Here is a 24,737-nt window from a genome sequence, read left to right as displayed (position 1 = left end):
TTTTTCATAGCTTTTTAAAATGCCTCTCTATTTACAAAATTTGTGTACAAAAGAATAGAGATTTTACTGTGTAATTTGAACTATCCCCCCACTGATATGAAAGTGCTTATTTTCAACAAGCGATTGTGTAACACAAATAAAATCCCAAAAATTATGAAACATAGGGCAAACTATAGATCGATAATTATTGGAATGTATGATCAATAGAATTTTTTTGCCCGCACCTGTCCTTTAAAGTAAAAGCAGCATTATTAGACACATTAAACAGTAATTTACAATGAAAGTATATATCTATAATCTAATAGTTTTGTAATGTCATTAAATGCAAGTCACATGAGGGATTATTAATTAAATGACACGTGATATCTTTGCTATATTTGGTTATTTATTACGACGTGGACATGTTGTTTAACGCTTAGAACCCAGTCTCGTGACGGATCTTGTCTGGTTTATCGGACAATCCCGGACCTATACCTAATGACCTCTGTAAAGTATCTGGAGTTCCTTTTCAAAGGACAGCAACACCGGCTGTGAATTCACGCTCAATCGATTTATTTGTTAAGCCATATCACATGGTCTTATGAAAATTAATTTTAGCAAATGACGTAATCGCTTCCTTTATGGTTGACGGTGGTTGTTTGTAAAGCGTGACCTGCTAATACACAAGTCTCATGACACGACAGGTACCTATAAAAGCACCTTGCTATAATATAGGCCTCTTATATAGACTTGCTTAAACCTCCACTCTAAGCATCAACACATTTTGCAGTCCACTTGATATAGTTTATACTGTGTTTTACTAGACTATACGTCGACAATGATGCGATCGTGTATTATATTTTTGTGTTTGGCTGTCTGCAGTTTGGCTCAGCAGGAAAAATGCTGCGTTAAACAAGAAATGTTTGCCGCGACTTCTGGTAAGTACCGGTACCGGCAGAGATATCCCGGTTTTTATTACATGGGTAAATAAGTAAGGTTTATAAACGGTATATTTAGTTAGTTTTGGGTCCGGACAGTGTAAGGCAAATAGAACAAGGGCCGGGGGTAATTATTGGTTCTCCCTCCTTCACACACCCATTATGACCAACCAAAGTAACCCATGGATCTATTACTACTCTCGCCTTTCTATTTGATGTTAGCTATGTGATGTGCAGCAGGCTGCTGACCACGAGATACAGTCACTTAGAACAACGTCTGCTTTTTCCTTTAGGGTCAGTTACTGGCTACCATACCGGAGATTACAACGGAGTTGTTGGAAACAATGTTTTCGCTGTGGCTGATTTTATACAATCCAAATCCATGGCAAATACGACTCTCTATGTGGAGGGTAACACAACGTACATGATGGCTATCAATGACTACAAACAGGTAGGCCTATATTGACAGAGGACGATCCAGGATGGGGGTGGGGATACCTTCTTATGTCACCAGGTTTCTTAATTATTTTTCAAGCCTTCTTCCTCCTATCGAAAATCCGGAAGGGATGTTTTTTAGGGGGAGGGGGGGGGGGTGTTATGTTGAGGCATATACCTATAAACAATTTTCTTTTTAAATATAAGAGACATGAAAGAAGCATATGATATTATATATATATACTTTTTTTTTAAGAACACAGAGTGGACAATTGATTTCACGGCTAAAAAATGCGAGAAGGCACCTTTACCAGAGGGTAGTAAATTGCAACGATGCATTCCAGGTAATGATTGGTTCCAACAGAGACGCAACACAACGACGTAACTCAACGAAAGAGATTTGACCAATCACAAGCGGTGGATTATCCGAACTGTCGCTTGTCATTGGTCAACTCGTTTGCGTTGCGTCCTAGTGTGAAGCAAGCTTAAGTAAAATGATGACGGTTATATTGTCATCATTAAACATAGATATGCGTATATCGAGGATTTACATCTCTTACGAGGTCATCCGATTCTCGTATTTCTCATGAACATGAGTTTAAAACTATTGCAAGTATGACGTTACACGTAATATTTTGGTATGGTAGGCCATAAGCGTCAAATTAATTTATTTCCTCTTATTCTAGATGATGCAACATTCCTCGAGCAAGTGACCTACCCTGGTAATGTACTGGTTAACTTTTGGAACATGGAGCTAAACACACCAACGCAAAAAGGACAGGTTACTTTAAGCGTTACAGCCGAGGATTGTTTGACAGCCGGAGTCACATTCGTTGGCTCAACAACCTCTTCTGGACAAGAAGGTAACTTATAATATAGTTTATCAAATATCATGTATTCACTTAACTAACGAGTACGGTTTATATAGATAAAGTTTTGAATTGAATTAAATGTCAAAGTTTACAGAAAATTAATTGGAAATAAAATACTTTGAGCTCAATTCCTTATCTGAAGAATGATTGTTTGATTAGAAAAAATTCAACTATCTGCCAGTATAATATTGAATGATCGATACCAAATCCATTGATTTGTTTGTATCGACAATATTGATTAATTATTGATCTTTATGATTCTTGTGGTATGGATTTATGGATTCTTGTATGGTATATGTAACCATATACCATACCACTGACCATTCATCAGCCAGTCATGGTGGTTGATCGATTAATATTGATTGATTATTGATTTATATGAATAATTTCAGTTGATGCTCTGTACGCTGCTGGTTATTACAATTACAAAACGCTGAGTGATACATCGCCATATTTTAAGCTGCCGTCTTTCTGCGATTCAAGCAAGGTAAGGAACCTTTTCACCGTAACACATTTAATTATTACGGAACTAAATGTAGGCCTAAAGCTCTGTCAACACTATCAAACTTCATGTGACATCAAAAATGTGATGTGCCTATATATGGACATGATGATGTCATATCACTACCATATTTGGGCACATCAAACTTTTTTTTTGTCAAATGAGTTTGATAGTGATACTTTTATACTCGTCAGATAACATTAATAATATTTTCAATTTTACTTTCAGGCAATTCATCCAAAGGTAAAGGACGCCGCCAGACGTTTGATGAAAATTGGTTTCTTTTAAGAAACAAGAAACCTGTATCACTCATTTAGCTGATTATAAAGAAATAGTATACATACATATAAGTAAAATAGTAGTGTCACTATAGCACCAACATTTCTACTCATATAATCTGAAAACTGGGATCGCCATATGGAAGTTCCATATAAGAGGCGGTGGTGATCTGATAGTGCGGACCAGCAAGAAACAATAACGACGTCGAGTACAAGTCGAGTACAAACCGAGTAGAAATGTTTTTTTGCAATACAAAAAAATACATAGACTATTAAATATATATGTGTAATCCATCAGGTATTAAAGTCTTTAGGGCAGTACACTTTTTAGAACTGTGCATTAGTGTATAATTCTTTTTTTTTACCAACACTGCATAACTTTAACGTCTGTTTGTGTTAGTCTGATACGGAGTTTTGACTTAATATTAGTAAAAAGATTAATATTTTGGCATATATGACGTTTCATACGTATAATATAACTACAGACTTGGGGCAAGTATAGTGTGTATATAGGCTTCCATTACAAAAATACAACGATAACCAAAAGAACGTCTTTCAAATAAACTTGGTTTATGTACACTCAGCTGAACTGTTGAATGTTTATTTTTATTTGACTCATTGTTTAGTGGGAATGGTGTGTAAATAGAATATCAGGTAGTGTGTCAGTCTTTGATAACCAAAAAAACAATTTCTATAGTTCTAAGTAACGGTTGAATCCGTACCACCGTTTCTTTTTAATTTTGACACATAATTATCGGACAATTTCACATGTCAACTCCACCATGTATACCTATTTGTCCTCCTCTCCACAAAAGAAGTAGTACACCGCAAATGATGCTTAGAGTTTGAGAAGCAACAGTGGGCCAGATAATTCAGTCTCAGTTACTGTTAAAAAACTTTTCTCGAAAAATACACGCGAGTACCCCGTATTTTGTACATTGGACCGTATGGCGTATGGAGAAAGGTTCAGGGGTTTATGAGTCATGTATTCGCTATTAGAAAGTGATGATATTAATGTTTGTACTGTATAACAATATACAGTATAAACAACTATATTTATACAACACACTTCCACACGAGTAGGCCTATGTTGACGAAAATTATCGTTTTTAGCGATTACATCATCTCATGATTAACATATAAGAATCTCCGCCAATCACATTTTGTCATTGGCGTTGTTGCACTTCAAATAACAGTATAAATCTATCAAAACACTAGGCCTACTGGTCATATCAGCCGAGATTTCTGCGTTGCAAGATACACTATAGATAGTTATTCAGAATGACGCGCTTTTTTACGTGTTTTGTGGTCTTGTGTCTGGTGGTATGCAGCGCCGCTCAGGACAAATGTTGTTTGAAAGAAAACATGTTTGCCATAACTTCTGGTATGTACCACCTCGATAGACTTTCACCAAGTCTATATTATTGTCTTGTTTTATGTTAATCCACTCCACCAGTCGACGTTTCGATCTTTGTCTGTTCAAGCTCAAGTATAATACGTATGAAACGTCATGTGTGCCAAAATATATATTTTTTAACCAATATGTTTACAGTCTAAGACTACACACTCGAATACAATTTTAGATATGTTGTATCAAATAAGATAACTTGTATGTATCTATCGTTAATCATTAATTGTGGGAAGGAAGATACATAGATAGATTATAAGAGGATTTTGGAAAGCAACAGACTACACAAAACATTTGAAAATGCCCCGACGACGCCCTATTGGAATAATTAGAGAGGTGACAACAGAAAAAATCGTCTAGGAAATGTTTCCACTGAGGGAATCCCCGCCACCCCTTTTCTTCCTCCAATTGTATTCCTCCTCAGCATCGCCTCATGGCTCTCTGACCCTCATGGCTCTCTGACCCTCATGGCTCTCTGACCCTCATGGCTCTCTGACCCTCTCATGGCACAAATTCGGAATATATTAACATTCACCTCCGAATACGAATTAATAACTAAAAAATACTACAATTGTTGATTGCATTATAGGGTCGCTTCTTGGTTTGCATGCTGACATGGAATTCAGCGCATCATCGCAGGAGATATTCTCTGTGGTGGATTACACTACATCGCGATTTATGTACAACTCAACGGCATACACGTCAGACAATAACGTGTCGTACACCATGGTGATAGATGACTTTGAACAGGTTAGGAAATAATATCAAGAGAGGCTTGGTTTCGGGAGGTTATGGGTCACACCCTACTACTAAGATCACAATCTATCAATACTTTGCCTGTGTAACACAGTACCTTAAACACTGTTTTAGAAACTCCTATAAAAGACACATTCAGGATCCATCAAAGTGTTCACTGAATACGTAGGGTGTCCTTTGACTGGAAAGTGTCCTCTAAATATTGGTGATGCTCATGGACATAATGTCACATCACTACCAAATTTGGGCAAATCACTACCATATTTGGGTGCATCATCATCTAGTTTGACAGTAAAGAGACAGAATAGTTGTGTCCTAAAGAAGGGATTCCTATATACTGATGGTGGGACACAATATTTAAAACAGTATACTGTTTTTAGCATAATGTTCATATCTTTTTTTGTAGAAAGTTGAGTGGAATATTGATTTTAATACAAAAAAATGTCAAAAGGTACCGTTCCCCGAAGGTAAACAAATGCCAGTCAGGTGTGTACCAGGTAAGACGTACAGCCTTTTACAGGCCTACATTCTTTCGCCCATTTTTTTTTAAATTTTCACACCGTTTGCCGCAATATCTTGTAAAACAAAATGCTTCCCGGTGTCCAGTAATTATTTCTTTATTATGGACACTAAATCAGGGTCTTTAAATTTAAAGTTAAATTTTGTACTATTTTTTTTAATGTAGTTATTTATGAAACGCCACATTCGACAAAATACGTGTATCATTTACAGATAATGCTAACTTCGTAAAACAAGTCACTTATTCAGGAGGTACATTGGTTAACATGTGGTACTACCCCATAAAATCACCAATCCAAGATGGACAAGTTGTGATTACACTCACCGATAAGGGCTGCTTACCAGCCGGTACCTCATATGTTGGCAAGATCACTAATTCTGGACAAGAAGGTAAAAGAGGCGATATTTTGATAGTGAACCGGTATAGTAGACTTATAAATGTATAAGGTTGGCTGATTTATTGATTATTATACAGATGTTATTGAATAACATAATACAGATCAAGTATACAAATCTTATACTTCATCTTATTACTGTTATATATAGATATATTTGTTGTTTTCCTTTTAGAGCACCACTAGTTGTAAAAGCTGATTTGCTTGTTTTGTGGTTGTCCCTGCTTCATTTCTTTTTTTTTCAATGTTACAATTTTACTTGTTTGTGTCGTGCTTGAAATTAAATAAAATAAATATCATATCATATCATATCATTTATATTAATTTGATAATCGATGTATACATTTAGGGCACCACTAGTTGTAAAGCTGCTTTACTTGTTTTGTTATTGTCCCCGTTTCATTTCTTTGTTTTACAATGTTACAATTTTAATTTTGTGTGTCGTGTTTGAAGTGAATTAAAATAAATATCATATCATATCATAGAATCGATATTAATTTGATAATCGATTTATACATTTCAGTCGATATAATGGATACAATGGGTTACTATGATTTTACGCCACTGACAGATGTTTCGAAATATTTTAAACTTCCGTCGTTCTGTGGTTCTTATGAGGTAAGTTGCCGATTGAATACATATTTTTCTATATTTCTACATCAGTAATGTAACAAGCGCAAGGTGCAATTAACCCCTGTCTGATTGACACGAAATATCTTTGTAGAGAGTTTTTCCTTTTCGTTTTTAAGAAAGGAGACAATACTACGTGTGTGCGTTAATTGCCACTTATGATGAACTAACAGTGAAATATGTATAAGCGTCACTTTCTCTGAGCTTTTTCTAGTTCTAGTTTCGAGTTCCAAATTAATTATAAACATAAAAACAAAATGAATGTCAGTTTCTATGACCGCAATAATAATGTCATAAACTCTTAATCTTTCTTTCGTTTTTAGACAAAACCGATCGATGGTGCGAGACGATTTCTAAAACACAGATATTTCATTTAAAATGTCCAAAATATCTGGTCTCACCAGCAGAGTGAATGTTTACCGATATAATATAATAATTTTCATAAAATATCATTTTACTACAAACATGCTATTACTGTATTCTTATACGAATTTAAGTTTTTTTTAATTAATAAAATGTCGTTAAAATATAAACAAAAAATGTGTATGCAGTTCATTGTATTGTTTAATTGTTGGTCAGTTTTAGGCTACTGTTATTCATTTATTCTTATGAACATTACAAAGATGCTTAAAAAGATCGGAATAGCTATTAAGGCCTACAACTCTGATAACGTACACTATTTATCTATACATTGTACATTCACACGTCGTGTTCCGTTCAATCGGAACGAAAGACAGCGCCGTTCAATATTATTTATATAATTTTCGGAACGAGTGCGAACGTAGCTTAATACGGTTTAAAATTACGCACCGGTTGACAAACAGACAGTCAGGCTAACAGAAAGGAAAATAAATTCATATATCAATGTAATATAAAATAAACAGTATTGAGGGCAATCAATAATTGATTACGCACACACGTGATAAACTATGAGTCAAGATGCAAACATAAAACAAGTACAAGCAATCATAAAAGTAGACACAATCATAAAGTACAAACTATCCGAGCTTAGTAAGCATACAATCAACATGCATTTCACAAAACACGCTATTTATACTCTATTGCTTTGCTGTGTGGTAGAATTGATCGGCGCCCAGCCTCCACCAAAATGTTGTCTGAAACCAGATATGTGCAGCTTTGAAAAAGGTAAATAATAATTCAAAACACTTTTTTTTTATTGAAACGATTTCTATACGAGACACTAATGCTAATCGCATTGGACTTTATTTGGTCAAATCATTCATCGGATAAAGTTACGAAGTTCCATCCAAACCCTGGCTACAATTTCCTCATAGTTAAATTAACCAAGTCCAATGGTTACTTTTACCGACCACTGGCTGTCCATTAGAACTTACCATGGTCTCGGTAATGCTAACCAGGGAGGTATAACAATATGATACCTCCCTGTACTAACCACCCGAACGTGCGATTCCGGGTAACACATGAGATTCACTACGCGAGTCAATCGTTTTTAACATCACGGTTAAATTTTGGTAAAACTCTGGGTGAAAATATCCAAGTGCGAACAAGGCTTTAGCCATGTGATTTTTAATGTCTTTTCGTCAATCATCGGCTAAACATTTTTCATTATTTTTTTTTAAATAGAAGCAGTTATTGGCTATGTACAGGGCGACGGTTCTTACGGGTACTACACTGAGGGTGTGGGGGTTGTCGCCGACTTCATGAAATCGCGAATAGCGCTGAACGTCACCACGGTTGTAAAAGAGAAGACAACGACAACTATCATCGTACAAAAGTTTACAGAGGTATATTTATTTATTTACATTTCAAAATACAAATATTGAAACTAAAGCACAGGGTATCTTATGCAGGCAGACTTTGCCCAGGAGAGGCCTATAAATCCATCTAGCATGGAAAACTATGGTCCATGTTATCGCATCGATATGCATATTATAAATGGAGCTGTTGTTCATTATCATGATAAATTCCTATGCAGTAATCTATATTATATAACACCTGAATAAATTACTGTCATTTGATTGGACGAGTGTGGATCACATGACGTGCAATAGTACGCACTACTCAACGATCGTTTTTAAACATATTTGTGTACGTAATATTATATGGCACGAAGAAATTTTTCTTTTCCTCCACTGAGCCCGGCCCTTCATTGTACTTGGTACCCACTAAATAAACGCGACAACCTAATTTGATAAATCCCAATGGATAATCTGAACTTTCGCTTGCCATTAATCAACACTCTATTACTAATATACAGCATAATGATGGTGTTCAATATACAACATGCCTAAGACTACCTAACATTTTGTGTAATGTTCACTATAATAGAAAACACAATGGGTCATAGATCCTTTAGCAAAACACTGTACCAAGATGGCCATTCCAGCACAAGATAAAATTAATCGATGTGTTCCAGGTAAATATTATATTAGAAAAAAAAATGTTAGTGTACTGTACTCCAATTGTAAACGATTGAAAATGTCACTCGTTGTTTATAGTGAAACTGTCTGAAATAATGTACTGTAATCGATTGAAGAGACTCTGTCGTATTGAAATGTTAACTAGAGTGACTTTTTACTCTTAAAGCACACACTTTCATTTTATATGCGATTAGATAAAAAACTATGTGTAGCGAAGAAAGGTAGTTACTAATAGTAGAGGCCTAGCAGTAAGAAATAAGGTTTCAATGAATGAATGAATGGACAAATGTTTTTTTTTTTCAGATAATGCAACATTTGACGGACAGGCAACGTTCGCAGGCGATAAACTTGTCTACCTATGGGCGTTCCCGCTACACACGGCTACGTTAAACGGTATGTACACCAGCACGGTTACGGCGGACGATTGTATTCCCGTCACTTCATTTTTCTACGGCAACCAAATACAAAGTAGTACCAGAGTACCAGAAAGTGAGTATAGAGGTCGGGTGGGGCAACACGTAGAGTGACAAGGGCGACTGAGAAATAATTATGAAACTAACTATTGTGAAAGCTAGAATTTCATTCCCAAAAATCAAATAGAGATATGTACTTTTAAATGTTAAAAAGGCATGCACGTAGCGAAACAAACTAGCGTTATAGTCGTCACGTCGGTCGGGAGAAAATTAAACATGTCCTCCCGACGACCTTAAAAACTATACGACTGACGCTATCTCAAGATCTCTTGTCGGGATGCAATGCAAGACGAGTCAAGACGATTTGCCGGCCTTTGTCGTGCCTCTTTAATTACAACGATTCTAACGTATTTAATTCTTCTGTTCCAACAGCTGACATATTAGAAAGTTCTGGATATTACAATTTCAAAGGTTTGGATGACGTGTCCAAGTACTTTGTTTTGCCTTCTTACTGTCAAAACCAAAATCTGTCTGTGAGTATAACTAGTAATGGATAACACCATAATTATCATGTCTCCTAATCAAGTCCTTACATCACTACATAGTTATTATATATAATAATAATGCGTGCAACTGACTGAAGATTTAAGTTACAGTGAGGAAGTTTTAGAGAACCGAGACCTCAATACGATTCACATGTTTTGTTATGTCTTTCATCATTTAGGTAAGGAAGACTGCAGATAATGTCAAGAAACTGTTAGAAAGACATTCTGTATTACCATGGTAATAATTTGAATGACGAAAAACACTATGCAGACGGTTGTAATTTAAAAAAAATTGAAGTTTATATTTTGACGTCAACAACATACATTTTGAAAGAAATTATCATACTTTAGATATAAAAATAACATTTCTTTGAACCAATATGTAAATTTGGTTAATAATTCAGGCAATTTTCTTTGATATAAATGCTTATTAATTTGTGTATTCATTAAAATGTTTTCTTGAAATTGTATTTTTTTTTAAATTGTCATCATCTGTTCAAATTTACTCGTTAATGTCCGTTTATACTGATAGACGAAATTGGTTGATTGATTTGAAAATTACTCATTAACAAAACGAATGCACTTTGCACAAGCCCGAAAACCATACTATCGTGACCCATGGATCAAAATTAAGCAATCTCCTTCAGTGCGATCCTTGTCAAGCCAAGAAGCTAACCCAGTCAAGGAAGCCCTTCAACAGTCGGACCCAGCATAATATTTGGATGCTAGAGAAGACTGCCTCTTGGATGCGACTGGCATCAGTGGGAGGAACAAAACTGAACTGTACTGCAACGCTTTTGAATTTCCTGCCGTTCAATTCGGTATTATATAATTTAATCTTAACTTATAATATCAATATTAAAGTCTGGCAGAGGAATATGATTGACCGGATAATGGACCTATAACATTAACTTCATTCCTGGAAAATATGACAAAAAAATGTTGCTTGTTCCTTCTTTGAACATAAGTGATTAGATACACCTGAAAGATCGGATTAAATCAAGGAGGTGAATGTAGTTTTATCATTCTGAAAGATTTGCATTTTGCAGTTCCTCTTTTAAAATTTCAACCAATGACTTAGTTGTTGCTATTAGCTGTCCGTCAGAAAACCTTTCTTCATTTGGCTTCAACCATTCCTCCATATAACTTATAATATCAGATGCCTTCTTTTTGTCGCCATTCTGTAAGGATACCTTACTCTGTATATAAAATACAAGTGCGATTGGGTGCACATAAACAAACCCAACTGAAAATGTTTCGCCAAGAAGTAGCAGCTTATTGTCAGCTTCCCACGCAGACTTTGTTAAGAACGTGCTCGAGTTTATTAATACACTGATGTGCCGGTTTATTTCATCCACGCCTTCTGCCGTGTTACGAAGATATTGTTCACTATCACTAAATATCTCTTTCAAAGCATCATAATTCCCATTCTGATAATGATATATTATTTTAAGGGCTATGCCACCAATTCCTTGGTCACTCCACATGTCGGGAAAAACCATCTCAGCGCCAAGTTGGTAGTATTTAAGCGGTTTTTCCTTATAAAGATCCAATCCGTAAGCGGACACATAGTCTTCTCTTTTCCGCAAATACATCAACAAATAATTGTATACATTACCTAAATATCTGTACAAACGCTGAACAGACATTTTCTCATACCCTTTAGGTACAACGTCTTCAATTCTACTCACTACTGGTAGTATAATTTCTTCTGGCATTCTAAGAATCTCTGATGGGTGGTGTATTCTGTTTTCTATGCACGTCCGGATAACGAAAAGTAAACTCGGAATCTCTGGTCGTACCCATTGCACAATTTCTACATGCTCATAGTTGTCGTACAGAGGTCCTCCTGGGAGTAAGTTGGTAATAGCCTTTTCAAGCTCTTCTTCAGCCCTCGGGTGACATATCAGATTTGCTTCCAATGTTTTGTAGTCTTCTACTTTATTAACTCCACTGATGTTTAGGTTTTTGCACATCGAGTTTATGGCATAGCGTTCGAACGGACCATGACCGACAGTGGACATCACAAATTCCCAAAGATCAGGGCTGTTCAATTCTTTCAATTGTCTTTCCACCTTATCACAAATTTTCCTTGGCAGATGACCAATCAAATTTTGTTTGGGAATGAAATAGTGAGGCAGAATTCTGTTCTGGTAACATTCAATGAGCCAATCTAACACTTTTCTGATCATATCCATGACGCTGTAAGATTCTTCATGTGGAAATGTTTCACACATCCACAAACAAGCCGTCTTAATGAAATAAGAACAGAATGGCGTTGGTCTGTCAGAATCATTTACGATGTACTTTTTCTTCAACACCTTTAAAGCATACATGCAATTAGCAATTGGCCCACTGATTTCTTGAATGATTTTTCTTTCGGATAAGGAAAATGACCATCTCCATTCTATATCCTTTGATTTGCTATCAGGGTGCGCTACAGCAACAACAAGACATCCTAAACTTAAGACTTTACCTAACAGCTCTTGAGATGGCCAGTCGCTCTTCCTCTCTCTGGTGAAAAAGTCATGAGTGACAGAAGGCCACGATTTGCATTTCATGCATGGCACTGTGTCCATATTTCCTCTTAAAGGATGTTTTTTTGAAATGAAAGTTGCTAGTGATGGTCCGTGAACTTCTGTATCCTTTTTTAAAAGGTTACTAGTTTCATGCAAAATTCTGCATTTCAGATACCCATCTTTATCAACACCAGCTCGTAATAAATCAGTATCTTTAGCTACTACCTTAAGCTTTAGAAACGCTGGTTCCATTTTATTGTTCTCAGCCATCACATATCCTCCTCGATATTGTTCGCCTTCAGTTGGCGATTGGCACAAAACAATGGGATAGTTAAAACTAGCTATCATGACGTCAACGTCGCCGCAGACTGCCCAAGGCATACCTTCATACGCACTTCCGGTTTGATATTCAATTTCCCATATGCTTTTGGACAAACGTTCCCAGCATTCCTGGTCAATTCTAGCTGTAGCGATAATAGCAAATCTCCCAGTCATTTTTAAGCCAATTATTGCATTGGCAAGCTCCTCCATCAAGCGTTGTTTATGGTTGTTTTCTGTCATAGTTGTTGCACTCTATTACGTAGCAGGCATCCGACTAACTACACTTTATTATTATACACATACGGTACTATTTGAGTTAAAATAATGTACCTTTGTACCGTAGGCCGCGCGAACTGATTGAAAAACGATAAAAACAATCATTAGGGAGATAAGGAAATATTTATAAAAACCTACCTTGATAAAACGTCTAAACTAGAGTGGTCTTAAATGTAGGCCTATTGCAGGTATTATTATATTCCGATTGTAAATATTTTTGCATATTCGCGTATTATACAAAAATTGAAACGCCGACGGTGGACTTGCATACAAACAGACTTGGGACCAGTCTAAAAGGATACTTGGATTGGAAGGGTTTGAAAATCATCAAACTGTTATAATATGGTATTCTTTAAAGAAATTGAACAAAATACAGATATACCTTAATATTCTGACGTCACTGCACAGATGGTAATGAATGACGAACACAAAAATCGGGACGATTTGACAAATAAAAAAACAAATTGCAAAAACAATTCCGTTGATTTCATTAAATTGTCTCATCATTATGTTACTTTTAGTTTTAATTCACAACTGTTATTAATTCTTTTAACTGCAGCAAACTCTTTTAAGAAAAAAAAGTTTTTACTGTGCATATTAGTGATTACAGTAATAGCTCTTTGACCTAATAATTTTGTGCTTGAAAAAAAGAGTGAAATCTGTACAGTAGGCCTAACTGTATTATAATAATAGAAAACCGACGCGTCAGAAATAAATTCATAAATAAATATTTTACATAACCTAGCCTAGGTCTAGTAGGAAGCCTACATTATCAATTATGCTAGTAGGCCCCTACAAATTATCAACATATAGGCCTAATACAAAGAGAAATCAGAATCGCTATAGTAAATAACAATATAAATTAATAAGGACTAGTCATTTATTGTTTAATTAAATATAATCAATCATTAATTTATAAACACGTACTCAAAATGTTTCATTGTGGGAGTTGGTGTGTATAAGGAAGAAAGGAATAACTTGCGGAGTTCCTCAGGGGACGAAACTGGGTCCCTTAATTTTCCAAGTAATGGTTAACAATTCGCTTAGAGACTTCCCAAATCGGTGGAAGTATGTAGATGATTTGTCAATATGTGAAGTTCACAACAAGAAAATCCCGCCTAATGTTCAAGATCAATAAAACGAACTATCACAATGGACCAAAGACAATAATATGATAATTAATATTGAAAAAACTAACTTTATGAACATTTCTTTTGCCAAATATCAACCCATTGTTAAATCATTTACGATAAATAATATAAAAATAACCAATGTTGAATGCTTAAAGTTACTTGGGGTTCAGATCACTAATGATCTGAAATGGAATATGCATATCCACGATGTTGTTAATAGAGCCAGTAAGAGATTACATATGTTGACATGTTTAAAAAGATTTGGAATGCCTTGTAACCATCTGCGTCAAATGTATATTAGCCACATAAGACCTGTAACTGAATATGCGTGTCCGGTATGGCACTCTGCCTTAACCATAGCACAATCCATGGAGCTTGAATCTATACAGAAACGCGCATGTAGAATAATTCTCGGACAAAAATATGCATCCTATGATCAAGCAATTAAACTACTTAATCTTAAATTTTTAGATCAAAGAAGAGAAGATATTCTTCTTGATTTTTCTAAAAATCTTAACAAAATCGTTCCTAACGCACTTCCTAAATTGAGAGGCGAAACGTGTGGCAGGATACTTAGGAATGCTAAGAAGCAAAGTGAAATATATGGCAATACTAAAAGATTCAACAACTCATGTTTCCCAGCACTGTGTAGACTAATTAATAAACCAAAATTAATAATAATAATAATAAGTAATAAGTACTTTCATCAGTTTCTTCCATGTGTAATATCTCCTTTTTAAAAATATTTTTTTTAACTTTTTAACTTTTTAATGTTGTAAATTTTGATGTTTGAAAGCTTGTACCAATTTTATATGTAAATCTCTCGCAATTCAGTTTTATTCTATATATACTGCAAAGAGAAATATTGAATAAAAGCAGAATGAATGAATGAATAATAAATACATGAAAGGTTTGCGCCCCGTACCACCAGCATTAGCCAATCACTAAGCATCCTCGCTCGACCCTCGATATTGTGGCGGTGCCTCTGCCTCGCCTACTCTAGAGCTGCACATGTTGGTCCTGCATGTTAGGCCTACGCGACATCGAATAAAAAAGAAGAAAATGTTACATCTATCGATATTGAAGCGTGGGTTTTCTACGAGTGGCAGTAAATCAAAAAACTTTTTTGAATTTTCTGCCAAATTATTAAACGGAGAAGAAGTTAATTTTTCAAGGTAATAATCACTTTTTTCGGAGATATTCATAGCCTACCGTCCTAGGCCTCTTCGTGTGCATGGAACGTATTGCTGGTTTACCAAGTTAAGGGGAGTGGAGCTTCTTTTGTGGATCTTATTACCATGATGATATACGTAGCCTGAATAAATAGAGGCCTAGCCAAATCTTCAATATATCTAGTAAAAACCCACAAATTTTGATAGTGTATTTTTAGTTGAGGAGAGCTTGAGTTGTAGAGAGGAATATCCTACGTACGACAGGGCAGCATAGAGATTTTTAAGAAAATTAATTAAAAATAGTTTTTAATCGACAGATTCAAGGGCAAAGTTGTGATGGTGCAGAATACAGCGTCCCTCTGAGGTACAACCACCAGGGACTTCACCCAGATGAATGAGCTTGCTAAGAAATTCAAAGACAAACTCATTGTACTGGGGTTTCCCTGCAACCAGTTTGGCCATCAGGTACGTATTTTGCTTCAGCGCGTCCATCATGCTAGAGTAAGAACGAAAGGGATAAAAAAATAATAGCACTTCTTGAAGAGTGGGGGTTTGGGGTACAACTACAACAAGCTTTACAAAATACAAAATTATGGTTGACGGAATAAATAATTAAAATTATAATTAGACCTGTATGCATACCATTATACAGTAGGACTAGGACTGATGAGTGTCCTGTACTTTTTCTAATCTGTCAATTTAATTTTGTAGGAGAATTGTACAGAAAAAGAACTGCCCAACATTCTCAAATATGTCCGTCCAGGAAATGGCTATGAAGCGCGGTAAGTAAATTTATTTATCCAGAACATAACTGGTATGTTAATGGGTTTTGGTCGTTCTATACGACCTTCCGCAAACTATAAGTGTGATGGACTCTCTCATTCATTACGTTGGTCTAGCTGGGACATTGGGCCGCAGGTTGGGTGAAGTATGAGGATTGTAGGCTGTGAAATATGCAGAATGCTGGTTTAATAAATTATTATACTTTATCATGCATACTATGTGAATACCCTTTCCATATCCTGTTAAAGAAATTTGTCTTAATATTTTATATGCATCCAACAGCGAGTAACTCGCCAATTACAGGATGGAAAACTATTTAATAATTTTAAAATATTTGAGGTTGAGTTGTAAGTTACAACCCTGGCACTAGGGTCAGGATTGAACCCTAAACCTTGGGATTAGAAGGCAAGCATGTTAACCACAAAGATACCATTATCCACCGTTATGATTTATTTAAAAATTATGTAGTTGTGTACATACAATAGCACCCCTCCTTTGGGACACCCCTATTTCCATTTTCTGTGGAATATCTTTGATAATCATAATATTGATATACACTGAACCTTTCTAATTGCAGATTCCCAATATTTTCCAAGGTTGCTGTGAACGGCAAGGATGCTCATCCCATGTTTAACTACCTTAAGGACTGCCTTCCATTCCCAGTTGACAATCAAACGCATTTGATGGGCGATTCTAAACTGATTATGTGGAGTCCAGTAAAAAGAAACGACATCTCTTGGAATTTCGAAAAGTTTCTGATAGATCAAGATGGAATACCTTTTAAAAGATACAGTTCTAAATTTAAAACTATTGACATATCCGATGATATTATAGAGCTTTTAAAAAATAATTAAAGATCGTTTAACTGGGTTTATAAAAGTGACCTACCTATTTAATATGACACTGCTAAGGCCCCACACCGTTCAAGATATTCATTGATGATTTTTGTTAAATTAAGCTCTGTCTACACTATCAAACTAGTTTGATAAAAAAAAGTGTGATGTGCCAAATATGGTAGTGATATGACATCATCATGTCCATATATGGGCACATAATGGATTAACAGTTGCCTTAATTAAATTATTCTCACTCCCACCTTGCTTAAACCTTTGAGTACAGTAGGCTATGTCTAGCCAATAACATAAATATTAGGCTAATAACTCTGCCATATGTATTTGGTAAAATTCCTTGTTATGAAAACACCTTTTCCAGTATCTTGTTATATTTATAGTATTTTTGTTAAGCTACCATTACTTGTAACAACTTCAAGCAATTTAATGATGATATGATCAGAAAGTTTTTAAATGATCACGTTGGATGAATCATTGCTTTGATCTTGTTTATGATGATAGCTTTGTAAAAAAACATTTGGTGCTAAAATAAATATATAAGACATAATGTTTGTGTTCAATTGTGTTTGTGCTTGAAATGGTTCTTTATACATTTTTCAATTTTTAAAACCTTGATTTATGATATTCATACACATAATGTAAAAAAAAAAATAGAATACATTACAGTAAATATTCAATATTTACATTTATTTATAAAAATGGAACATTAGTTGGCACAGCTGGCAGTGTTCCAATTTGTTAACCATTATTTGTCACGCTGTGCACGTCTTAGCCTTAGTCAATTTTGCAAGTCACCTTTTTTTGTCTTACTTTTCTTCAAAAGTAATTAATTATTGCGTCCGCTACTTATTGGCAATCAATTATGAGGTCACTGAAGCCTGTATATTCTGTTATGTGTATAATCCTGAAAATTGAACCAGTGCCAGCAAAATTATAAATATTTAGTTGAACAAAAAACACTTCAATATGGACATCCCGAATCCGAAATTGTTTTTGTTGAAATCAGCGCAGTTAAAAATATACTGAAGAATATATACATTCCATTTGCACACAAATTGTCACTCACATCAGTGAGACAGAGTCACAATAAATACATTTTCGTGAAATCATTCACGTATCATATCTCATCTTCAAAATGGTCGTGATTCTGATTATTCTCCGCCATCAGTACCTCACGGTTCTCATAAGTCCAGAAGCCATTCAAATCAATCAAAATGCTCCCAACCGTTTCCCCTTGCGAGCTGAACAAATAAAAGTGTATGACACTAAACTCTTAAATACATTTAGGACAAGAAATAATAGGGGAGCTGTAATACGAGCTGTAATACGAGCTTGATTATTTTGCATTAAAGATGCATGAAAAATAATAAAATCAGACTTTTAATCATCCTGTAGAAAAAAAACCCGAAAAAAATAATGCTTTAATTATAATATGACAAAATAAACGGTTAAATTCAACCAAAAACCTGTTGGCTCAAAGCCAATTTGACTATTTTTTGCTTTAAATTATAGTTTTTTTCAGGCAAATAATTAGTTTTTTTGATAACATTTTAGGTCAAAATGAATAACTATTATGTGACATTAAAATGGCATACCTAAAAAAAAAAATGTAAGCAATTATTTTTTATGGGGACAATATATCTTTAAGTGTTCTTTTAAAGCTCAGGTACAGGCATGAATTTTAAATATAATATTTGGTTAATTGTACATAAATCAAATATTTGTAACAGAAATCGAGACGAAAAAACATGAACTTCCCTTAATATGGTCAAATACAAAATTTGGCAAAATTCTTCCATAAAAACCAGGAAGACTTTTTTTCAGTAGTTAGGTAGTTAACCTAATGTAATAACATGTCTGGTGACTCCCTAGACGGTGGAAAAAGATGGTGGATATACGGTGGATAATTTTTGCTATAGCATGAAAATAAAAATCTGAAGTTGAATAAAAATATCAGAAATGTAATATTCAAGTTATATTACCTATATTTAGTCATCTGATAACATTTTTTACCACACCGTTTATTTTTCATAGCTTTTTAAAATGCCTCTCTATTTACAAAATTTGTGTACAAAAGAATAGAGATTTTACTGTGTAATTTGAACTATCCCCCCACTGATAAGAAAGTGCTTATTTTCAACAAGCTTGTGTAACACAAATAAAATCCCAAAAATTATGAAACATAGGGGAAACTATAGATCAATAATTATTGGAATGTATGATCAATATAAATTTTTTGCCCGCACCTGGCCTTTAAACTTATCCCATAATGCATCTTCTTCAAAATTAATTTGTCGGCCATGTGAACAAACAAATCATCATTACAATAAAGTAAATTGCATACCTTTGTATTAAGTCTTGCAGTGTGATTTTAAGGGGGTCAGCTGGCTTGACCATATCAAATATTTCATCTTTTACATCCTCAAATGAAACAGGTTCTTGACCGTGTTGTCTCATCTGGTCTTGAATTGCCTGCACAAAAACAATTATAAGTCAATATTTAATCAATTATACAATATTATATTGTAAATGTGTGTAATTGGGCCATAGAGAGAGGTCACACAGTGCAAGCAAATCCCTTTTCATTATACAGTAGTAGAGAGAAATTGGTAAATTTCAATATAAATGTATCCTCCAAATAATTCTTATGAGCACAAAGAATGTAGGAATGTGAGAAGGAAAAACTACAAAATAAAAATAATGCAAATGTATTTACCCTGAAGAAATAATTAAGTGCAAATATGTTGAGATAACCTCTACCCTGTACATCAAGAAGACGAAAGAAGTACTGGATAGATTGTGGGTCTTTACGATTCTCCATTGCTAGTACAAAGTCTAAATATGTCTTGTAGTCCTGTAGAAAAAGAAAAAAAATTATGTTGTTATATTCTGTCGGGGATTGCATGCCTAGGAAAAGTACAGACTGGATTATTGAAGTAGTATTAATCTAAAAGCTTTTGTCTCTTAAAAGACCATGCTCATATGAGAAATTCTGGAAAACCAGAAAGACAATATAAAGCTTTGTCTAGACTATCAAAAATTAATTTGACAAAAAAAAATGTGTCCATATATGGACATGATGACACCATGCCATTATTATATTTGGGAATATCACTACCATATTTAGGCACATCACACTTTTTTTTGTCAAACTAGTTTGATAGTGTAGTGTAGCAATATGATGTCCAGTATTGGAATATTTGACTGTAGCAGAATTTATGGCTTTTAGCTTTAGGACCTTGGCTTGGATCTTGAGCTGAGTTCACTAAAAAATAGTTCTAAAACAAGTACTTACCATTTCTCCATCGTACGTTAGACATTCTTGAAAGACTCTTTCCAGAAATACAGGTGTCAGGGTACCTGTACCATACCTGGCTAACTCTTCTTTGCTCAGCATACCATTGTGGTCTTTGTCAAGGTTTAAGTACTGGCCTGTGATGAAATAGACAACGGATTCAAGAATGCATAATTATTATGGGCGAGTATCCATAAAATAATTCCCGAGTACAAAATATTGTCTAGAATTCAGTCATGTCCAATAAATAGTAATAGTGGAACTATAGACCTAGTGCTCCACTCTCTACGCCTCAAATAAGACTTAGTTTATGAGCACGAAAAATTTAAAAATAGTTTATCCATCCTGTAATTGGCGAGTTACCCGCTGTTGGATGCATATGAAAGAAAGAAAGAAGGAATCACCAGATGATGACTTAATGTGAACAGATATAGTTTGCTTTTTCTTACCATAGACTCTTAGAGCAGATGGAGCTGAGAACCAGTTGGTCTCCTGTGCTTCCTTTGGTAAGTCTTCGTCTCTTAATTCTAACAAGTCATCCAAGAAGCTACAGGCTAAGATGTCTTGTATTTTTATTTTACCTAAATATAAAAGTGAAAGTACTTGGCAAAATATTTCCACAGAGGGCGCATGTTGATATTTGGCCGATGTTAAAAGAATACAAATTTTTATTTTTTTTATTTGTTAAGTTATTAATGAACCGATTTTCTTGAACTTCACTAGGAATTTTATGTAAGTATACACTGAAATTTTCAGACTGAATGAACTTGAAAATTGTAGCATGCTAACAAACAAAGCAAAAACAGAGTAACAATTGTATCTATGTTTATAAGTAAGCTGAAGAAAACCGTTTCATAATTTCAATTACTGTATACTCCTATTTTAAAATAAATGTGTACACAAGAATGGTTAATTCTATCATTAATGCAATCCAAATATAATCCCATCCGAAGATTTAAAAAAAAATTGTACCCACACCCCTTGAACCTATACTTAGTTATTGGTTTATATAAATAATCTACTACTATTACCTGTATGGAGAGGATCCAGGAAAAAGAAAAACTTCCTAACAGCTGTACAGACATAGAAGGAATAAAATGATTTTTCTAAGCAGTCCAGTTGGGGAAGTGTGGGGATCAACTCTAGGATATAGTTCTCCAGATCCTAAAAAATTGAGTAGTTGCAAATTAGGTGAATGAATAATTTAATATATATTTTATAATTCATTTGAATCTTTATTCAGATGTGTCTTATTTTACTGTACCGTTCTTTATATTTTTCTCCTAAGGGAGGTGAATAAATTTGAATTGAATAAAAGAGCTCAACCTAATGTTATTCCAAACACGCATGTTATTCTCAGTTATTAGTATTGTTGACAAATGGCATGTCCATAAATGTAGAAAGTTTTAAATGTTTTAGCAAAAACCAATTAATGTATAACTATACTTTAATGTCATCAAAGCCAAGCCAATCAATTTATAACATTTGTAATTGTCTACAAGGTCAAAATAGACTTACAGATTCCTTAAGGTACCCTTGACCAGAGACATCGTAAAGACTGAGTCCGATGCGTGTCTGGTGTAACCACACCTTACGCATCACATAGTTGAAGAACTGCATTATGGATATCCTGCCATATGGATCATTTTGAAGTAGCTTAGCAAAGACAGTAGCAGTGAAGAAAGGTCTACAATGCAGAAATAAGGTTGTTTTATTACTTTAAAATTCTAGTAGTCACCTCTCCTAAAGCTCTGTCTACACCATCTTTGACAAAACAGTGTGATGTACCCAAATATGGTAGTGATATGACATCATCATATGGACACATTACATTTTTTTATTGCATAAAGTTTTGATAGTATAGACAGAGCTTAATACCAGACACTGGCCTAATGTCTGGTTTTCTGGGAAATTTGAGTATATACTGTAGATATGTTTAATGGTAAAACAAGAATTTGGGATGTTTGAAAACTAAAACAAATATGGCTTGGGAGAGTTTCCAGAGATCATTGATGGGCTTCCTTAAGCTCTGTCCACACTATCAAACATTATATGACAAAACATGTGCCCATATATGGACATGATGATGTCATATCACTAGCATATTTGGGCATATCACTAGCATATTTGGGCATATCACTAGCATATTTGGGTACATCACACTTTTTTTTGTCAAACTGGTTTGATAGTGTAGACAGAGCTTTAAATTTGGAATCATTTTCTATGCATGACTTCATTTGGGTATTATGATGCATAAGTAAACCTACCAAACCTACAGCACTATACTATACACACAATACATAGTCCATCTACATAACAATATTAATTACATTATTTATGGTCAATTATTTGTTTTTTCTTACTTGCATTTTGGACCTGCCTCCTGAGAAACTTTCAAGAAATCTTCATAATTTATCATCTGATCCTCTCCAACCATTGGGGGCGTGTGATGTTTGTCCAATAGAAACCACAGGTTCTGCCAAAAGTAAAAGAGAGTTAGTTATTATTCATTTATACTGGTCTTCCAGAGGGTCCAGTTATGATCAGTGGCTGTGATGTACTAGTACACCGGGGTAGTCCCCTACTTGTATCAAAAGATGTACTAGGTTCTTTCAAGTGCGCTACAGTTTATAGTCCTTATCAGAGAAGACTTATTCTACCACCAGAACCATGGAGCATGTGAGCCTTGAACCATTGCCGACGTTATGGCTACATAACTACGGTTCCACTGTCTTAACCACTTAGCCACTCACTCACTAGAGAAAGTTGGTGTATAGAAATACATACAACATAAATTTATTTCAAATGCAGTTAGTAGTATAATTGTAGACAGCATAAATAAATCAAACTTATTACGGAAGAAAATATTATTAAAAAGTAATTTTTATATATCACAATATTTCTACCAATTATATGCAGTTGCAAAACTAACCTGCAACTCCTCATTATCCAGTAATTCTCTGCTCCGTCTTTGAAGGAATACAGCTCTGAAAATATTTTATAGAAATGTTGATACTTTAATACAATATGATACAGACGTAGTTAAGACGTCATTATTAAAGTAAAGGGGAATGTCCCCCCTTTTCCCTGTAGCAAAGTGTCCCTCCAGAGGTGCTCCGGTTGTGGGCGACCCATGTTTATTATTCTATTATACATATTTTATTTCGATTTGTTTTTGTTCATGACTGTTGTCTGGTGTGTGTACTGTACATCTTAATGGTATCAAAACTGCTTCGTTTAGTACTATTTAACATTGTAATCAATAAAGACAAAAAACAGTAACTATTATAAAGTTTCAAAATGATACAGTATTCTTTATACAAGATCGCATGGGGATACTGCAGGTCAGGCACAATTGCACAACTTACCGAGATTCTTCTCTCAGTTTCTGCAACAATGTTTCGTCTTCACTTGGTAGCTGTAAGAAAGTTAGAATTTTCACAAAATTAGATGCATTGTTTTGAAAGTTTTGTAAAACCATGAAATATTTCAAACAAAACTTTTAGGTTGGTTGACGTTATTGCTTACCTCTCCACCACCCACAGAAGTAGAAATTAATTCTATGAAATAATGCTAGATTATATACTATACCTTGTAGTAAAATCTTGGAATTTTGGCATAGCTTGTACTTTTCTCCTCGTTCGGTTGCCCTTTAAACTTTAGATACAATTCTTCAAACTTTTTGTCACATTTTTCTTCATCCAACTTCATTTCATTCTCGGTTTTTTGTGCTGAAAAGGCGAGTTTTGTAAATGTAATCAAACGGGGAGTAAGGCTGGCCATCCTACGACGGCGCCCATCCTATTTCTATTCGTAACAAAAATTGACAAAACAGAATCACAATCACAAACTGTAGGCTTAGCTAGGGCTAGGCCCACTGATCACTTCCTTCACTTCATTAATAAAGAGTCTTTTAGGGCCAAATCCTAAGAGGTAAGGCCTCGTAATACAACAACCAGATTCTACGCATTTGGGCCTAAGAATTATTCATTACATAAATATAATCTTATTTTAAATAAAACTCACAGGAGTTTACCTTTAGAAGCATTGTAATCTTTCAATGATGTTACCCAGTCCATATTTTTCGTATTATACTAATTTAAGTCATCATAATTTGTCACAACTTCGTTTTTTAGACGGCCGCCGTCCGGCCGTTCGTGATCTAAAAAATATTTACTCGAAGTTTTTTTATAGCTAATGTTGGTGGCGCTGTTTGATTATCAAATAGCGCCACCAATATTAACTAATGGAAAAAAATTTAAAATGCGCACTGAGCTCCTGTTGTTGTTGTTATCATTATTATTATCGTCATAAT

The 24,737-nt window shown here is 34.7% G+C and overlaps 5 protein-coding genes across 6 annotated transcripts; 4 read left to right on the top strand and 1 right to left on the bottom strand.

Annotated features, from left to right (window-relative positions):
• Positions 1–640: 640 nt before the first annotated feature.
• Positions 641–3,588, top strand: LOC140059950 (uncharacterized). The gene is made up of 6 exons (XM_072105956.1): positions 641–917; positions 1,211–1,368; positions 1,609–1,696; positions 2,039–2,215; positions 2,617–2,711; positions 2,955–3,588. The coding sequence occupies exons 1-6, from the start codon at positions 818–820 to the stop codon at positions 3,012–3,014; spliced, it is 678 nt and encodes a 225-aa protein (XP_071962057.1). The 5' UTR covers positions 641–817; the 3' UTR covers positions 3,015–3,588.
• Positions 3,589–4,192: 604 nt separating this feature from the next.
• Positions 4,193–7,129, top strand: LOC140059949 (uncharacterized). The gene is made up of 6 exons (XM_072105955.1): positions 4,193–4,388; positions 5,002–5,162; positions 5,575–5,665; positions 5,901–6,077; positions 6,606–6,700; positions 7,036–7,129. The coding sequence occupies exons 1-6, from the start codon at positions 4,286–4,288 to the stop codon at positions 7,087–7,089; spliced, it is 681 nt and encodes a 226-aa protein (XP_071962056.1). The 5' UTR covers positions 4,193–4,285; the 3' UTR covers positions 7,090–7,129.
• A 1,104-nt stretch (positions 7,130–8,233) lies between these two features.
• Positions 8,234–10,377, top strand: LOC140059961 (development-specific protein LVN1.2-like). Its single transcript, XM_072105972.1, has 5 exons — positions 8,234–8,478; positions 9,023–9,110; positions 9,418–9,603; positions 9,960–10,060; positions 10,252–10,377. The coding sequence occupies exons 1-5, from the start codon at positions 8,395–8,397 to the stop codon at positions 10,312–10,314; spliced, it is 522 nt and encodes a 173-aa protein (XP_071962073.1). The 5' UTR covers positions 8,234–8,394; the 3' UTR covers positions 10,315–10,377.
• Positions 10,378–15,334: 4,957 nt separating this feature from the next.
• On the top strand, positions 15,335–17,642 carry LOC140059955 (glutathione peroxidase 2-like). The gene is made up of 4 exons (XM_072105960.1): positions 15,335–15,496; positions 15,811–15,958; positions 16,205–16,275; positions 16,854–17,642. The coding sequence occupies exons 1-4, from the start codon at positions 15,384–15,386 to the stop codon at positions 17,128–17,130; spliced, it is 609 nt and encodes a 202-aa protein (XP_071962061.1). The 5' UTR covers positions 15,335–15,383; the 3' UTR covers positions 17,131–17,642.
• A 19-nt stretch (positions 17,643–17,661) lies between these two features.
• Positions 17,662–24,591, bottom strand: LOC140059923 (serine/threonine-protein phosphatase 2A regulatory subunit B'' subunit gamma-like). Of its 2 annotated transcripts, none has more exons than XM_072105914.1 (12): positions 24,459–24,591; positions 24,014–24,153; positions 23,791–23,840; positions 23,355–23,409; positions 22,786–22,898; positions 21,941–22,109; positions 21,454–21,586; positions 20,872–21,003; positions 20,423–20,559; positions 19,844–19,981; positions 19,472–19,599; positions 17,662–18,368 (listed from the first exon to the last, which is right to left on the bottom strand). In XM_072105914.1, exons 1-12 carry the CDS (start codon positions 24,499–24,501, stop codon positions 18,245–18,247), a joined length of 1,362 nt encoding a protein of 453 aa, XP_071962015.1. In that variant the 5' UTR covers positions 24,502–24,591; the 3' UTR covers positions 17,662–18,244. The 2 variants fall into 2 exon arrangements, with proteins under 2 accessions (XP_071962015.1, XP_071962016.1); XM_072105915.1 differs by having other exon boundaries at positions 24,449–24,568.
• Positions 24,592–24,737: the final 146 nt, after the last annotated feature.

Source organism: Antedon mediterranea, chromosome 10 (assembly GCF_964355755.1).
Source record: "Antedon mediterranea chromosome 10, ecAntMedi1.1, whole genome shotgun sequence".
Lineage (NCBI taxonomy): Eukaryota > Metazoa > Echinodermata > Crinoidea > Comatulida > Antedonidae > Antedon > Antedon mediterranea.
This window is presented reverse-complemented; position numbering and strand designations above follow the sequence as displayed.

Bases quoted from the DNA above. Each gene is read 5' to 3' on its own strand.
- LOC140059950 (XM_072105956.1), top strand. From the start codon at position 818: ATGATGCGATCGTGTATTATATTTTTGTGTTTGGCTGTCTGCAGTTTG. The intron at 918-1,210 runs GTAAGTACCGGT...TTTTTCCTTTAG, and splicing joins AATGTTTGCCGCGACTTCTG to GGTCAGTTACTGGCTACCAT. The intron at 2,712-2,954 runs GTAAGGAACCTT...TTTTACTTTCAG, and splicing joins CTTTCTGCGATTCAAGCAAG to GCAATTCATCCAAAGGTAAA.
- LOC140059949 (XM_072105955.1), top strand. From the start codon at position 4,286: ATGACGCGCTTTTTTACGTGTTTTGTGGTCTTGTGTCTGGTGGTATGC. The intron at 5,666-5,900 runs GTAAGACGTACA...TATCATTTACAG, and splicing joins GCCAGTCAGGTGTGTACCAG to ATAATGCTAACTTCGTAAAA. The intron at 6,701-7,035 runs GTAAGTTGCCGA...TTTCGTTTTTAG, and splicing joins CGTTCTGTGGTTCTTATGAG to ACAAAACCGATCGATGGTGC.
- LOC140059961 (XM_072105972.1), top strand. From the start codon at position 8,395: ATGAAATCGCGAATAGCGCTGAACGTCACCACGGTTGTAAAAGAGAAG. The intron at 8,479-9,022 runs GTATATTTATTT...TCACTATAATAG, and splicing joins TCGTACAAAAGTTTACAGAG to AAAACACAATGGGTCATAGA. The intron at 9,604-9,959 runs GTGAGTATAGAG...CTGTTCCAACAG, and splicing joins TAGTACCAGAGTACCAGAAA to CTGACATATTAGAAAGTTCT.
- LOC140059923 (XM_072105914.1), bottom strand. From the start codon at position 24,501: ATGGACTGGGTAACATCATTGAAAGATTACAATGCTTCTAAAG. The intron at 23,841-24,013 runs GTATAGTATATA...ACTTTCTTACAG, and splicing joins TTCCAAGATTTTACTACAAG to CTACCAAGTGAAGACGAAAC. The intron at 22,899-23,354 runs GTTAGTTTTGCA...TACTTTTGGCAG, and splicing joins TGGATAATGAGGAGTTGCAG to AACCTGTGGTTTCTATTGGA.